The sequence below is a fragment of the Cannabis sativa genome, chromosome X, assembly GCF_029168945.1.
Source record: "Cannabis sativa cultivar Pink pepper isolate KNU-18-1 chromosome X, ASM2916894v1, whole genome shotgun sequence".
NCBI classification, from domain to species: Eukaryota; Viridiplantae; Streptophyta; class Magnoliopsida; order Rosales; family Cannabaceae; genus Cannabis; species Cannabis sativa.
The window spans coordinates 78,099,977-78,117,845 of NC_083610.1; the positions used below are offsets into that span (position 1 = coordinate 78,099,977).

Sequence of the window (17,869 nt, forward strand, 5' to 3'; positions counted from 1 at the left end):
TATAATAAATAATTGAAGAAAAAATATTATTAGTTATTGTTTGAAATTATTTTTAATGTATACAATAAATAAATAATACATTTCACATTAATTAATGTAAATAATGGTATTACAAATTAAAAGTATACTGAATGCACTATATTAGTTTTAAGAAATCTTGATTATCTAATTGCAAATTGTTCTCAAATTAATCTAAAAATAAACTAAAAATTAATATTCAAAATATTAATTAAAAAATATCGTACTTTTAAGAAATTTAAAACATTTTCACACAACATGAATTAAATAATTGTAATTAAAAAAATAATAAAAATATTATATATATAAATACGATATAATAAAACAACCTTTTAATCTTAAGCTTAAAATTAAAATCTAATCACAACAAGCTAATAAACTTTTCGTTGTTGATTGAGACCACTAACACATCTCACTCGTAAGTACCATTGCTTCTAATTGATATTGGTGCCACAAAGTGAAGAAATCAATAATCAATACTTCACAAAATATAGAATTTTTCAAGAAAATAAAATGAAGATACGAAGCTACTTGATCTTTATGTTAGACATTTATATGTATAAACTGAAATATATATGTTTAAGTATAAAGTGCGGAATTAATCAAACATATATACACTATGAATAAGGATCGAAATACCTCCAGCCATTGAATCTTGAGCTTCAAACCCACATAAGCTTTAATCTGCAAAGGAAATTGACTACCATGGGTAATCGGGCTTCCTCGCTCTCTCAACTCTCTTTAGATGGAATTTGCTGTTATGAACAGAATGAGTGAGGAGCTCGGGGGACCGAGGAACCACATGTTATAGGTGAGATACTCCATCGGTATACGTGCCACATTAATTGTCAGAATATTTTGACAATTAATTCAGGAAATCAAATCAGGTAATGAATATAGAAATCGACCATATATAGAATATTACGTAATTGATTAAGTCTGTCAGTTCAATGAATATAAAATATTCATTTATCAGAATCAATAATATTATTTTATTTCCTTAATTAGAAATATTCTAATATTCTCCCACTTGGTCAGCATTTAAACTAAAACATTCAAACCCAAACGTTCCTCATTATATAATAAACATACGAATCATAGCGACATGTCCTCATTATAAGTCGAGTATTATCTTCCATGTATTACGATATATTTATTATATAACAATGTACTTTATGTGGCAATGTACTTAAGTGAATAAACCCTAACCCTTATGTTTATTCGGAGTCCTCTTACGATAATTTTCTCGGATGAAATTAAGGTGCACATAAATATGAGAAAATGTCGAAATTAGAGTTTCATTAAATAATTTTTGGTTGTACAAATAAAAAAGCGCATATGGGTTAACTGAATCCCATATTTACTTTATGATCCTTGAATTTGTGTTGCGGCATGCCTTTAGTCAAGGATCTATGCGATCACCCAATTCAGTTTGCGTGATTAATGACCACTTATATATCACGCCTTTTTATGGCTAAATACTTAATGTCGATATGCTAGCTTCGACCAGTACTCTTAGAGTTATTAGCCATAAATATTGTAGCTGAATTTATCGCAAAATTTTCTTAATGGCCTAATGAAACCTGATTAGAACTCTAGGCCTACTATGAAACTCTATAATACATCATACGAGATGTATCCTCGAAACAATAAATGAATCTGACTTCTATAGTGGAAATAACAATCAAGATTCTCTACAATATAACTTACTGGTAATCTTAAGGACGTAATAAAATATTGATTTACGTGAATAAATACAACCAGTGAAGTATGTTAGAATCTAATTGGTTAACTATATTTCCAGATGGTCAATTCATCTTAAAATATGTATGAATATAATTTTTAGTATCTTAAAGATACGTCATCACTTTGTATGAAAAATAAAGTGGTCTTAACTTTAGTTATTCTGATACTACTTAACGATCCTGAAACAAATGTAATGCAAAGTCTTATTCAGACTCTTAGGCATACATTAGGCTTCTAAAATAGAAGCAAATGAATGTTCTTAATTTATTCTCATTCCAGACCATTTTTCAGATGCTGGTTCGAGTTGAATTTATCACACTTAAAGATAAAAGTTATATCAGATGAATAATACATAATTTTATTTAATCAGAGATGCTGTGGCTACTCTCTAATTAATTAAAATTATATATATTATTTATATTCCTTATCTCAAAATAATAATTTGAGATATGAATTATTTCAACTTATATAGAAAACTTTTATCATCATTTGCAAGTAACATATTGTCTACGTATAAAACAAACATTACTCCCACTAACCTTCTGGTATATAATTATTTCCATAATTCTCTTTTCAAATCTAAAGGAAAAGATAATGAAAATACCAATTTGTGAGATGTTTGTTTTAATCTATAGGTAGACATCTTAAGCTTGCATATGTTCACCACTATTATAGGAAAAATTTTATGGCAGTCTGTATACCTTCTCCTCTAGTTCACTGTTTGGAATTGATTTGAAACGAGCAACAAATGCCAAGGTCTATAATAGAATCATTTATAAAAACAAGTGAGAATGTAAATCTCCTTTGTTATTGATTCTTATTTCAAAATGAACTTCTTAGCAATGAATATTCTCTTATATCTTTATGTTTCTCAATGTTGCCTAATGAATATTATTGGTGAAAAAAAAAACTTATACTTAATTAATGTTCTCCACCCCATTAGGCAACTTTACTAAAGATAAACTTTATTGCTATTTAAGATATTCATTTCTTCATTCATGGCATATTGTACTACAACTTCAATTCTTTATCATTCTATAATTTAATTTGTGTCTCAAATTAATATTGTAGTTGAACTCTTATTGTACAAAATGTGATCACTAGAATACATTTATCTTACTGTTCTAATAAGTCATCTTAAGGATGGACCAACAAACTCTTAAAAGAGCAAATGGTTCAATAGCATGTTATTTTAGAAATTGTAAGCAATTACTAAATAACATAACTTATTAGAATTTTACCAATGACTTGTATATTATTAATGATTAGTTATGAATTCTCAATAACCAGTAATCTTAATGGTTGTTGTGAATCATAATTAATCTAACACTTGAGGTGGAAGTTTGAGAAAATATGAATGATCTTTCTCAGAAACTAGGTTCCTAGATTGATCACTCCCACTGATCAAGTCAATTCTTAATTCCACAATTCTAGTGTTGTGAGATGGATAATAAAATATGTAACCCTTAAACCTTATAGCTTTTCAAATGAAATATGCTCATTTATGGTTTAGGGCCCAGATCTTTTCTTTGACAATTGTACTCTAACTATATATGGGTATTTATAAAATGTGTACATGTCATCAAGTCGGTTTTCAACCTTATCACAACTCAAAATATGTTTGAGAAACAACTTTGGTTAGAACACGATTCGATATGTACACCCCATTGTTGAGTATCAATAGACAAAGATTTAGAAAAGATTGGAGTTTGCTATGTAGGCTCCACCCCATGTCCAAAAAATGCTTAGTTTCTTAAATCTGTTACACACTATAATTTGGGTGTACCAAGCATATGTATCGGGCAATGAACCCATGCTTTTAAAGAAACTTTACAAATACAACACAGGAGTTTATCCATACTCACGAATTTTGATGTAGTATTCTCCATTTTATATTTGATCTCACTATCTTAATATGCAAAATGCACCATTTCTCTACTTAAGATTTAAATGTCTTTGAAACATATAAATCCATACTTTTGTAGAAATATTATTTATGTGAGTAATCGTTAAAAAAGAGATGCAAAATTTGAGTCCATGTCTTCAAAATTAATTGACTTGTATGATTTCTAATATGATAGAATTCTAGTATGCCTTGGAATTTTGACTTGTTGGAATACATATTCTTAATGAAATTCACACAAGTTCTAACTAAAGTTAGTAAAATCAAGTGTAATGAAGATCCCCACCATTTACTAACATTTATTCTATTTATGGAGATATGTTCCATAATTTTTGGTCTTTATAATGTGAAGAATTCTTATTAATAACACATTTCTTATTGTCGGATTGAACTTGCATATCTTTATGAGTGACATCATTTGTAGTAAAGACCAGAAATGTGTCTAAATCAAGTTTTCAATAGAATCTTGGAACATAAAGATCTTTGCCAATTTTAAAACAAAGCCACTACTATATTGCTTGTTCCTTAAACTTCTAAATGTGAGAAGTTATCTTGTACTGTGGATAAGATTTGCTCCACGATTCTTGACTTTCTTAGGTTTATTTGTAAACCTTGCAAGAAATTATGAATGTGGAATAACAATCTAAAATAATCCACTATGTGTTAATAATCACATTAACTATATTAGAATGAATTCATACACGATAAATTAAAATTTATTGGTGATAATAAAGTGTGATTTATTTTTCTTAATAATACGGTAAAAAGCTATATTTTAGATTAAGTTATCGAATAAATTTTTGGAAATTTCTCTTTTTGGTATGGAAGAAATTTATGAATAGTGATGTAATAAAATTACATATATAGTTTTGAGGTTTAAATGAATCATGTTTTTACCAATGAATAAACATGCTTACATATGAAATCTTATTAAACAAAAATTGCTCAAGTGGGCTAAATTTTTTAATTTAATAAGATTAGATTTAGATGTAGATTATGATAGATTTACACAATTTATGAAAAACTTAAAGTTTAATATTTCTATCTTAATGAAAGGTATGAAACACTTAATTATTTATAAATGTTTCAAAATTTTATACTTTATGATAAAATTATTAAATTAAATCTACATAATTTCTGTGGGATAAATTAAGAGAATTTAATTTAAAATATTAATCATGTGAATATAATAAAATCCTGTAGGGTAAGATTATTATGTTCACATAATTCATGTCCATTATGTGATCTTAATCCACTTAATATATATAATTTTATATAATTAAGGATCATGGCTACTCACACAATTATTTAAAATTATGTGGTTCACTAGACACCAAAGTATAAGCGAAGATTAAAATTTTACTAAATCCAAAATTGCTGTGGGCTAAATTTTAAATTTAATAAAATTAGATGAACTTTATGATAGATTTAATTAAACAATTAGTTTTGGAAAATGAAGGTTTATTGTCTATCTTTAATTAAATTTGTGATAACACTATTAAATTAAATCCCCATAACTCCCAATGGGGTAAATTAAGAGAATTTAATTTAACATATTATCCTAATTAATTATACAAATATAATAAAATCCCTGTGGGGTAAAATTATTATACCTATATAATTAATTACAATTTATGTCCATTAAGGTGAATTTTAATTTAATATATAATTTTATACAAATAAGGATGCTTGTGGCTACTCCAATTATATAAAATTATATTTTTCACTTTGACATTAGGTCTTGGGCTCTACCTAAAAGTAATTTCGTTATTAACATAGTAAACAATCACTTTGAGATTAATGCTCCTAGTGTGGTCGTCCAGAAGATCATTAAAAACCGTTCTAGATATGAGCATTTGTCCCAAATTCATGTTTTCTTATGTCAAACCACAAAATTACTTACATTTTATTCATATTTTATTCATTTTAGGAAGTTTTATGAATATTTTATGAAGTTTTATGAAACTTAATGTGCTATATAAAATATTCAACCTATCTTAATGTTTGAATATTTCTAAATATATCTAGCACTAAAAAAGGAATTTATGTATAGCATTTAAATCATACAAATCTAAATTAATTGCATTAAACATAAATTTGCCAAATAAATACAAATTAATACAATTATTGTATGATAATAAATTAAATGCTTAATTCCATAATATATAATTAATTATGCATTTATGACCATATAATATCTTAAATATTTATACTAATAATTAATTTGTATAAATAAGGTAATTATACAAATTAGTACAATTAATTATATGAAATGAATTAAATGCAAAATTAAAGAATGTACTTAATGGCAGATTTTTCAAATTTTATTAATTTAAACAATAAATTACATAAATTTGGTAATAAATAATTAAATGCACAATTATTACATGCCTAAATAAATCATGTAATTAATTACCATATTAAAACAAATTTCCATTTTCAGTTTATACTAAATAACATATTAATTCTAAATATATGTATTAAATTAAAAATGGAAATTAATGAATGTAATTTATTGACTAAATTAACAATAGGAGAATAATTTATATTTCCAAATAAATAAAAAATATATAAAAAAAAAAATCGAAATTTTTTCCCTTTTTTTTTTTTTTTTTTTTTTTTGAAAAATACACCTATAAACGACATGATAAAATTTCCTTAAACTTCCAAAAATCATGAAATCAATTCCAAATGAATCTAAATGCAAAAATTAAGACATTCATATAGATTTTATGCATCGAAAATACATAAAACAAAGACTTTAAAAATCACCAAAATTTTTACGAAAAATAATTTTGAGATTTCTTTGTTTTTTCAAAGTGGATTTTCATGCTTAGAACAATCTATATTAATATATGAATGTATTAATACATATACAATATATATATATAAATAAATATATATTTATATATATACAGAAAAATAAAAATACTGTATGTATATATATAAACATGAAATGTATATATGTATATATTTGTATATAGCATTTAGATATATAAATAATATATATATATACAACATATATACGTAATGAAATGAAGAAAAAATATATATATATATATGTATATGAATATATATATATGAACCTGAATGAATAAACAAGTATATATGTATGAAAATATATATGTATATATATAATTGGGATTGAAAGAATATGAATATATAAATATATACACAAACGAAAATAAATATATATATCAACACTGAATTAAATATATATATACATATAAACACAGTATATACGAGTATATATAGATATATAAATGAAACTCAAACTAAAATCAAGGCAGAGATAAAAACCGCTCTGATACCAACTGTTAGACATTTATATGTATAAACTGAAATATATATGTTTAAGTATAAAGTGCGGAATTAATCAAACATATATACACTATGAATAAGGATCGAAATACCTCCAGCCATTGAATCTTGAGCTTCAAACCCACATAAGCTTTAATCTAAAGTGAAATTGACTACCATGGGTAATCGGGCTTCCTCGCTCTCTCAACTCTCTTTAGATGGAATTTGCTGTTATGAACAGAATGAGTGAGGAGCTCGGGGACCGAGACCCTATATTTATAGGTGAGATACTCCATCGATCTCAGGCCACATTAATTGTCAGAATATTTTGACAATTAATTCAGGAAATCAAATCAGGTAATGAATATAGAAATCTGACCATATATAGAATATTACGTAATTGATTCTGTCCAGATTCAATGAATATAAAATATTCATTTATCAGAATCAATAATATTATTTTATTTCCTTAATTAGAAATATTCTAATACTTTAACCAACAGAATAAACACTTTCACAAAGTTGTTCTACATTTAGCAACAAAAAACATCAAACTGAATTTATACAGATATATAAAACATAAATACAACTGATGTATTGTATTGTTGACTAAAAAAGAACATGATAATGTACTACAATCAGAACCTTCTTTGGCAATGAGTCAATGACTACAATAATGATCACAATTGTTCTTTTATTCATTAAAACCCAATAGTCATATTGGAATGTCAATGTTCCAGAACCATTCCTATAAAACACACATAGATTACCTACATAAATATTTCTCTCAAAAGACTCAATTCTTGAAACATTAAACTGAATCATTTATCATAATCCACCAATATTTAGAGTTTCTAAACAATCAAAATATTAATCTCAATATTAAGTATTTATTGAGATTAAAAGAAATAAAAGATTGCAAATAATTGAAACACAAAGAGGTAAGCATAAGAATTTTAAAAATATTGAAGAATCATTATTCGACTTCAATAGATCCTTTTGTTTCTGTAAAATGTCAATTAAACTAAAACACTAATGTTCCATGATCATACATATATATATATAGAGAGAGATATATATAGAGAGAGAGAGAGAGAGGGGATTTTCTTACTCTTTTTGTTTTCCTTCTCAACCTTTTCAACTTTCAGTTTGAACTAAAGGCACCGTTCAAGCAACTCCATAGCTATCTTAGCTTAGTACTTCTCCTCGTAAGGGTTCCTTCCTTTAGCAGTGACAATTTTTTATTTTGAATACACAATATTGGTAATCTCTCTCAGAGATTCAAGATACTCCTTCTAAATCTGCTTTTGAAATACCAGATAGTTTTACAAAAACGTTCAATAAAAACTTCACAATTTCTTTATAAGTTGAATATAAAGTGATTAAAAAATTGGCATAATACCTTCTTATCTTCAATTATTAATGCACGGAACCGCAGTTGAAAACCAAGAGCATAATTGTAGATCTTGTGATATGAAATTAAGTCGTAAAACAAGTACTGAAATATTCTATATATCTGAAGCAATTTCATTATCTCCATGCTGGACTTAAATGCTTCCTTTTCTCATTTAATATAAATATTTATATATGATAACTTTTCTCATTAAATACTTCGTTTAGCCTTTCCTATAATAAACAATAAATACTCATACTTTTTCATTTTGAAATTATATTGTTTACTAAAAAGGAAAATTAGATAACCAATGATTCAGTTTTAAGCTCAATATCATCTCGAATATATAATATGTGCAACTTGTGTTATGCAACTTCTTTTAAATAAAAATAAAAATATAGTCAAGCTACTAATACCACTTCAAATCTTAAAATTGAGTTGAAACATACCAAGAATGAGCTACTAAAGCAGAGGACTAAGAGAGGAATTTTAGTGCATGGGAGAGAAGAATCGATTATCTCGTGTTTTATAAAAAGAAAATATCAATTCAAATATTAATGGGATTTATTTTATTATTATTTTATTATATATAAATAATATTTTATTATTTTATTAAATAAGAATAAAAAGTCACCCATGAATTTCTCATAAACCAAGAATTCAGTTATTTAGGCACACTTTATATAGAATAGATATATATATATATACTAGGGAATATAGCCGCTCTTCGCGCGGCTGATGTAATTTTTTTAGTATTATAATAAATAGTTACTTAAAAATATAAAATTAGAATAGTAAAATTATAAATATACTATTTCATTTCATATTATTATAAATAATTTATTTATTAAAAACTAAATGCACAATTTTATTAATTATTTTTTAGAATTATTTATTAAGAAATTTAAAATTTATTATATATGTAGTATTTTAAATTGCTTTGTTAAAAGAAATTATTTTTATAAAAATAAATAAATAAGATGGTATAGAAAAAAATTATTGTATCTCATAATGCATTATTTTCATATCTCGATCATTCAAAACTATTGTTATTAGTTTTATTTAAGGTTTTGATGTTTTTTTTTTATTATTTTTTTAGATTTCAGTAACTAAATAAAGTATGACTATAGCAGTTTGTTTTATTAAATTAAACTAATAAAATATTGTTTACATTATTAATAATTGTATGGATAGAGTGCAAGTGAATCATCCAAATACTTTTTGTCATCATTTTTTATCAATTATCATCAAAAACTTTTCAATTTCTTTTTCCTCTACTAAAAAATATTTCATAATTAACCCATAACCTTAACTATTTAATTTATAGCAAAAATCACTGTGGTAAATAAAAAAAAAATAATAGAGACAACTATTTCATTTATAGCATAATATCAATGAGAAATAAAAAAAAATGAAAAGAATCTATTATTTCATGATTTTTTTTAAGAAAATAACCAACCGAAAAATATATAGAGAAAAAAGAAAGTACTATAGTTGCATGGAGAATAGCTATCCAATAGAAAAAACAAAAATAAATCAATAGCAAATTTATTATACAATGCTAGAATATGTAGAGAAGGAAGGTGAAAATATTAGATAAAAGATTAATAATATTAGTAATATTAGATAGATATGGTGATAGAGAGCTTGTATCAGACAAATTTATTTTTATATATTTATATTGAGTTGTAGGTTTAAAGAGGTTATACATGATATTAGGGTTATAAATATATAGATGGAGATTTATATCCGTTTAAAATATTTCCTAAGAATATTATTTTAATTATAATAGGGTAGACTTAGGATATTTTAAACTTAATAAAAAATTAAAAAAAAAATGAGAGAATTAAGAAGAGAAGAGATACTGCTATTATATATAAATAAAAAGTGACCATGAATTTTTCATAAACCATTTTATTTTTAATATTTAATGCTTAATAATCTCTTCACATTCTTTTTTAGTTTACTATGATTTTGAACTACATTTGTGTTTTTACCACTTTTTCTGTTCATTGTGATCTTGAACCACAATGGATTATTCTAAATAATATAAATAAAATGGACGATTATTTTATATATATATATATTTTTAATTTCTAGAGTTATAGTTATATAGAGTTGAAATATGCTAAATATCAATTCAAATATTAAAACCATTTTATTTTTAATATTTAATGCTTAATAATCTCTTCTCGTTCTTTCTTAGTTTATTATGATTTTAAACTACATTTGTGTTTTTGCCACTTTTTCTGTTCATTGTGATCTTGAACCACAATGAATTATTCTAAATAATATAAATAAAATGGAAGATTATGTTATATATATATATATATAATTTCTAGAGTTATAGTTATATAGAGTTGAAATATGCTAAATATCAATTCAAATATTAATAGGATTTGTTTTATTATTATTTTATTATATATAAATAATATTTTATTATTTTATTAAATAAAAATAAAAAGCCACCCATAAATTTCTCATAAACCAAGAATTTCAGTTATATAGACACACTTTATATAGAATAGATATATGTATATATATACTAGTTTAATATTATACAATGAGTATAATTAATTTTTTTTTTTAAATTAATTAGGGTTGAGATTTTAATCTTAATTTTTTTTTAATTAGATAATGTATTTTTTTAAAATTAGGGTTGAGATTTCAATCTTCATTTTTTTTGTTATTTTTAAAATAAAATTAAAAATATGGTTAAAATATCTAAATATTTTATGTATTTTATATAATTTCAACAACTTAATTAAATTATTAATATTGCCATTTATATAAGTAATTATATAATATTTTTATTTACTAAAATAGTACACACATTATGTAATATTATTAGTTTTAGTTTATTTTTTTTTGCAATGTCGTGATATTATTTACAAATTCTAACTTAGATGAATATATATATATTGTTATTAATTAATTAGTTGAAAAACTATATATGTTAATGTTATTGAGTATAATTAATTTTATGGCCTTATTTCAAAAAATAATATTTTCTATTAAAATATCTACATTTTTTTTATTTTTAAATATAAAATAATATTATAAAATTAATATACAATATTCTGTTAACTAATGGTCTATTTTGTTAAAGTTAACGTAAAAAATTAAAAAATACCATTAAACAAATATTCCGTTACATAGTTTTATATAGAATAGATATGTAGATTATTAATTATAATTAAAATATATATAATAAATATTAAATATATAAATGTTATTGAATGGAAATATCAATGATGATTTTATTGTTTATTGAAGTCATATGCAAACTGGTCCCATTCCCTAAAGGAAAAACATAACAGTAATTATGTAGGACAGCGAAAAAAATTCAAATATAGCATCTGTCATCTAAATGACTAAAGTAAATTAGCTTTCATTTTGAAAAAAAACTATACCTAATTAATCAATGTCACTATAAAAATTGATTTTACGTTGATGTTAGATACTTTTGAATTGATTTTATTTTAGTGAAAGGAAAATAACATTTGCAATATTGAAATAGCAGTATATCACTACCAACAAATATGAGAAAGAATATATGTTAAAACAACATATTCCAATCGCCATAAAAAATATTCTATAATATTCATTTCGTGATGATGATGATATATTGTATTAAAAACGGTTCATATAAAACTACTACAGGAGCGAGCAGAACATGATTATTATTCATGACATGCAAATCATGTAATCACAGGCATTGTTTTCTAGAGCTTTTTGAGCTTTTAGAGGTATAATTAAATAAGGGGATGATATTCATAACAATAACAAATAAAAAAGTATGTATGATAAACTTATACCTTTTTTTTAATCAAAAAATTAAACTTTATTAAATCAAATTAGCTACCAAAATAGCTTCCAAATCAGCAGCGACAACACCCCCGCGAGAAACCCAGCCAGGAATAGAACTAGAAGAACGAGCTAAAAAGTTAGCCGCCTGGTTCTCGGACCGTTTAACAAAATTAATTGAAATATGAAACAAAAGAGAGGATTGCATAAGAGCAACACAATCCGAAATTAAAAGCCCCACCGGAGACAACAAACGCTTCTTCTGTTGCACGGCTCGCACCAGCAGCAACGCGTCCACCTCCATAACCACACCAGTAGGCACACCCCCCTCAACCCACCTACCCTTCACCCAATCGAGTGCCTCCTTCAACGCCATAGCTTCAGCCAAAAACGGGTCGGGCTGACCATAAGTTTTAACTTCCAGCGCATCAATGAATGAACCATATTATGATCCTGAGAAATCCACCCCAAACCGAGAATATTGTCATCTTCAAAGACAGCAGCATCACAATTAACCTTAATCTCACCAAAACAAGGTTTAGCCCATTGCTCACACCCGAAAGTATTCGGACCAAAAATTGGCAACACACCTCTACTCTCTAGCTGAGCATTCTTCCAAGAATCAAGGTAAGTAATTGCAAAATTCACCACCCTCTCTACCGACAAAGCCTTATTATTCCAAACCAAGTCATTACGAGCTCCCCAAACTCCCCATAGAAGCATAGCAAGCCTCTCAATACGATCCATAGGCTGCACCTTACAAACATTATCAAACTAGCTGCCAAACACTACAGCTTCACTACTCCCCCCAACCGTTCCTCCCAGCCCCCTCCATACAACTCTTAGTAAAAGCATAACTAACCAATAAATGAAAAATTGTCTCATTCTCCCGATGACACATCAGACACAATCCACTCACGTGGACCCTTCTAGACTGCAGAGACACAAGAGTAGGGAGACAATTGGTAAGACCCCGCTAAAGAAAATTCTTCACCTTAGGCGGCAACTTCAAGTTCCAAAACATCCTCCAAAAATCTGAATTGTCTTGAGTATTCCACCTACCATTGCTAACTTGTAAGGCATGATAAACTTATACCTATTGAGTCTCCAATCTAAAATCTATCTTTTTGTGCCGATTGATCATGATCATTATTATTTTGTGATCAGAACAATATGATTCCTAATCCCAAGTGTACGTTCAAAAATCACTCATATGGGTTAATCGTCCTATAATATTTATAGTGAAGGAGATTTTGATAAAGTAGGTCCTCATCTTGGGATTTACGGTAAAGAGTTTGAGAATTTAAATTTTAAAAGACGATTAACCCTAATCTTTGGATTTAAACTAAGTACCGAGTGTTTGTTTATATTTACATAATGACATCTATTTTCTCTGTTAATTAAATTTGACAAAAAAGTTAACATTCAAAAATTTATATAATTTTCATTTTTAAATACATATAATAATATTATAAAATTAATAAAAAATATTTTGTTAAGTAATTAAGATAATATTCTGTTAAACTTGTAGAAAACCAAAAAACATATTTATATAGAATAGATATATACTAGGCGTGTGGAGGACGCGCCACAAACACGTAACCCCCGTCAAAACTTAGTTATAATCATATATCTTACTTTTATTAATTATATTTAAATATTTGTTAAAAAAATTATTTTTAAACAAAGACATAGTATGATGTAAATTCACTTATTAAAGACAAGATCACCAGTCGTTATATCTAAATGTTGTAATTTGCTTTACTATTACCTACTAATAATTAAAGTTTATAAGAAAAATGTTAGAGTCCTACATTGCTAATGTGTGGAAAGATAATAGAATATATAAGAGGAATGAGCTACTCCTCCCATTACCAATTGGTTTTGAGATGGAACCCATTCATCTTATCTTCAAATTCTAACAAAAAATAAAATAATAATTTACAAAAATTAATAAAAAAAAATAACAACACAAAAAATATTAATATCATATATATGCTTGTATAGTCTTCTATACTATTATATATTTACTAATAAACAAATATGAAGAAACATTAAAAAAAAAAATTGAAAAAAAATACATGAGAGAAAAAATGGTAAGAAAATGTAGAAAAGATTGAAAAAATATATTTTAAAAAAGAAATAGTGTAAAAAATATGAGATTTTTTTGAAAAATAGAAAAAAATGTGAGTTTTAAAAAAAATAAAAATATTAATAATTAGTACAAACAAAACAAAAGACACAATTCTAAACATGACAAAAAAGCCACAAATTACGAAGAATTTTATTTAGTTTGAGAAAATACAACAGAGCAAAGACCATAGGAAAATCTCACCTAACCTGTGTGCAACAAGTAAAAAAAACATACAAAGTTATGTATAATTGGAAAAAAAAATTTAAATTCTAACTAAAGTGAATGAAGATATATACATATTAAATATTATGTCATGGATATCTACATATTCTAAAAATTGTGTTAATTTTGGAACAAAATATAACATGGACCAAATTTTAAACACAATAAATATTACATTTTTATTTACTCTTTTACCACTTATTAATGTAATTAATAATTTTTTAAATTTTACTTATATATTTAATAGAATGTTTATATACTTTTAATAAAAATTTATTGGTTTTGTTGACATTTTTTTTAACACATTTCTATCAAAAAGGAATAATTTTACCCAATATTGGCTCATTTTTTAGCTTAAATTATACATCATCCATTGGAGATGATAAGGAAAATTCTTTGAGAGGTGGTAAACACTATAAATTATGGCATATCGTTATTAGTATATTTGAATATCGAGTCTCAAAAAATTTTGATTTAGTGAATAATATAGAAAACTGCTAACCAATAATTATTAAGTGTCATATATTTGTATAGTGTTAGGTATCTTAAGGCGGCAAATAATAATGTTCTATTAATAATAAAAATAATTGATCAGAAAAAAAAAATATTGTACAAAAAATTATACAAAAAACCCAGATATGTTGTTGTAAAAAAATTGTAAAAACAAAAATTAACAATTATTCATAACAAAAAAAAAAAAATTACATTAATTTTTTAGCATTATGCTCCAATGCATATTTGCAAAACTTGATGTAATTTTTTTTTTTTTGTTATGAATAATTGTTAATTTTTGTTTTTACAATTTTTTTATATATCTCATTAGAAATATTTTTACAAACATATATATAATAATAACAAAAAAATAAAATTCTAATAGAATACATAATAATAACAAAAATATTAAGGGACACATTAAGGTGTCAAACACCACAAAAGGTAACATATCGTTATTGGTGCATCTCAATATCAGTTTCCACAAATTTTAATTTAATATGATTTATAAAACTGCTAATTAATTATTGTGTATGTGAATCGGTATGATATTGAGCAATTTAATGTACCACATAGCAATAATAGTACAAAAAAGTATTTAAAAAAAAAATAGTACAAAAATCATTCATAAAAAAATTAAGAAAAACAGAAAAAGAATTACTAACCAATCATTAAGTACCACGTACATCGATATGATATTGAATACCTTAAGGTGCGGATAGCAAGTACAAAAAATTATTTACCAATAAAATAGTATATAAGAAAATAAAAACAAAAAAAAGTAAAAAAAAAAAAAAAAGAAAAGAAAGTAAACGACAAAGACAAGTAATTATTATTATTTTTTTGTTTTATTATAACATCTATTTTCTATTTATATATAGATGTTATAGATATATCAAAATTAATCTTACCGTTAGTTATCTTTGGAAAATGTGTTGTAACTAATACAAATATCAAACCACAAGATTAAAACTCAATGTAAAATAATAGAAGACCAAAATGAAAAATTAAATAATATTATAACTCTATAATAAAAATATACATTAAATAAAGAATACGAAGTTAGGAGAATTACAACTCAAAGTTATAACAGAATGCAAAATAGAACATATATATATAATATATATACAAGAGATGTTATAATAATCTCAACACCACATACACTATAAATATATAATAATTACTAAACTTGAACTAGGTTTAACATCTTTATCTAAAAAATTATTGCTCCTACACTATAAGCACTTAAGAAAAAGCTAGAGTAATAAAAATAATTTTATAAAAATATCTAAAGAGAGTTTTTAACAATGTGCTCTCTTAATAAAAATTAATGTATCTTAATATGAATCCCACAAATCTCTATTTATAATGTTTTGGTAACAACAATTTTAAATCCAACACTCATATCACTCCATGGCTGTTATCAGCACATAAATGAGTGTTTTAGGAGTTATGAACGCTGAGAATAAAGCTATGATTAAAATCCGTTAAGTGCTAATACGTTTTGCAAATCTTTACCAGAGTTGTCTATTTTCTAATTCCACTAATGGTACGTATTTAGTGGGATCGCAAGCATCCTCATTAGGTCTTTTTGGGATTTCATCCCCAGCTTGTTCAAATCCTCCACCATTTCCTCCCCAAAGCGAGGAGTCTCAGTCGCATTTGTCTTATGGAAACTCTGATGTTCTTTTCCAGGACGCTGAGTTGTTTCTCCTGGTTGAGTATATCTTCGTTTTGAGGAGTGTCGTCTGCCATGGATGGAAGGATCAACTATGTTTCATAGAGGGTATTTTTTTGAGTTTTTTTTACAAGACTCTCAATGAAAGTACCAAACTGTTAACACAGATTTTTATTAACCAGTAAATGAGCCTTAAAGTAATAAATGAACTCTAGAATTAAATAATAACAATAGTAATAATAGTAGTAGTAGTAGTAATAATAATAATAATAATAATAATAATAATAATAATAATAATAATAATAATAATAATAAAAGGCAAGAAAGTTTTTAACGTGGTTTTGAAATTAAATTTGCATACTCCACGAGTTCATCTTATTCTGGAATTTTATAAAGTGTATGCAGAATACAAGAAAAGATATGTATGATTTTTACTTTTTCTCAAATTGGACATCTTCTGTTCCTTGAGTTCTATCCCTATTTATAGGAGTTTTAGGGCGACACTTATTCCATTGAGATCTTATCCTTGTAACCGTTCATGAAATGTGGACAATCCCCACGATTTATATTTATATCACATGGGGTAATAATATAATAACTACATAACCACTTCTTGTCTTTATCTATAAATAGTTATGTTGATTATATTGATTCATCTCGCAATATAAACAATCCTCTTATAATGCTTTATTCTGAAGATGGCTTTCTGTGCCTAAGTATTCCCTAGGTAGTACCTCTCGCGTCTTTCTATAAATGAGAGAAGCAAATGCGAGATACTATCATAGTGTGACAATTCTAAGATAAATTATACTGGGAGTGCTTCCCTTAGTCTTTCAACATACTCACGAGTATGTTGATCAATGAACTGCAAGTTTTTAAAGAATTCATTATCTATCCTTTCAAAACATACTTTCTGTTGAGTATTATGTGTATCCTGAGATGGATCTCATTGATTGTTCGTCTCGTCGGTCTTATTAATCAGTAGTTAATATTTACAGCTCACCATTATTTTCAAAAGATGAGTTCAAATATTTTTACTGATTGTATTTTCTGAAATAAATTTATTGAGCGCATTTATTGCTCCATAACACGAGCTGGTTTATATTGGGAAACTTACAAAAATACTGGAATTTGGGATAACTTTTACAAAAATACTGTCACACGGAAAAGTTTACA

General features: G+C 25.4%; 1 protein-coding gene across 1 annotated transcript; it reads right to left on the reverse strand.

Annotated features, from left to right (window-relative positions):
* Positions 1-12,207: 12,207 nt before the first annotated feature.
* Positions 12,208-12,914, reverse strand: LOC115695594 (uncharacterized). The gene is made up of 2 exons (XM_061106301.1): positions 12,609-12,914; positions 12,208-12,567 (listed from the first exon to the last, which is right to left on the reverse strand). Exons 1-2 carry the CDS (start codon positions 12,912-12,914, stop codon positions 12,208-12,210), a joined length of 666 nt encoding a protein of 221 aa, XP_060962284.1.
* Positions 12,915-17,869: the final 4,955 nt, after the last annotated feature.

What these genes read in the sequence shown, in the direction of transcription:
- LOC115695594 (XM_061106301.1), bottom strand. Translation starts at nt 12,914, where the DNA reads ATGGATCGTATTGAGAGGCTTGCTATGCTTCTATGGGGAGTTTGGGGA. An exon ending in TTTCTCAGGATCATAATATG is followed by an intron (nt 12,568 to 12,608) that starts GTTCATTCATTG and finishes ACTTATGGTCAG; the next exon opens with CCCGACCCGTTTTTGGCTGA.